At 64.7% G+C, this 232-nt stretch overlaps 1 protein-coding gene across 1 annotated transcript in view; it reads right to left on the bottom strand.

Moving 5' to 3' along the window:
• Positions 1–49: 49 nt before the first annotated feature.
• Positions 50–232, bottom strand: part of ETH_00035825 (bromodomain domain-containing protein, putative) — a gene marked incomplete at both ends in the record, with an annotated part of 2479 nt that continues 2296 nt past the window's right edge. Inside the window, one exon of the mRNA XM_013374154.1 lies at positions 50–232. Coding sequence (XP_013229608.1) covers positions 50–232 — 183 coding nt within the window.

The following is a 232-nucleotide window of genomic DNA, read 5'->3' as shown; positions in this document are numbered from 1 at the left end:
GCTCTGCTGGCTGTGGCTGCTGCTGCTGCTGCTGCTGTGACCCCGCGCTTCACAGACAAAATGCTGCTGCTGCTGCCAGACCCATATTGGGGCCCCAGGCAGCTGGGGGCCTCCGGGGGGGCCCCTTCTGCTGCTGCAGTTTGCTGCTCAGGTCTCCATCCTGAGAGCAGCAACTCCGAGAGGCCTGAGGCCTCCAGGTGCTGCTGCAACTGCTGCTGCAGCTGCTGCACTT

The sequence above is a fragment of the Eimeria tenella genome, genomic scaffold (genome assembly GCF_000499545.2).
Source record: "Eimeria tenella Houghton genomic scaffold, Eth_scaff1974, whole genome shotgun sequence".
NCBI lineage: Eukaryota > Apicomplexa > Conoidasida > Eucoccidiorida > Eimeriidae > Eimeria > Eimeria tenella.
This window is presented reverse-complemented; position numbering and strand designations above follow the sequence as displayed.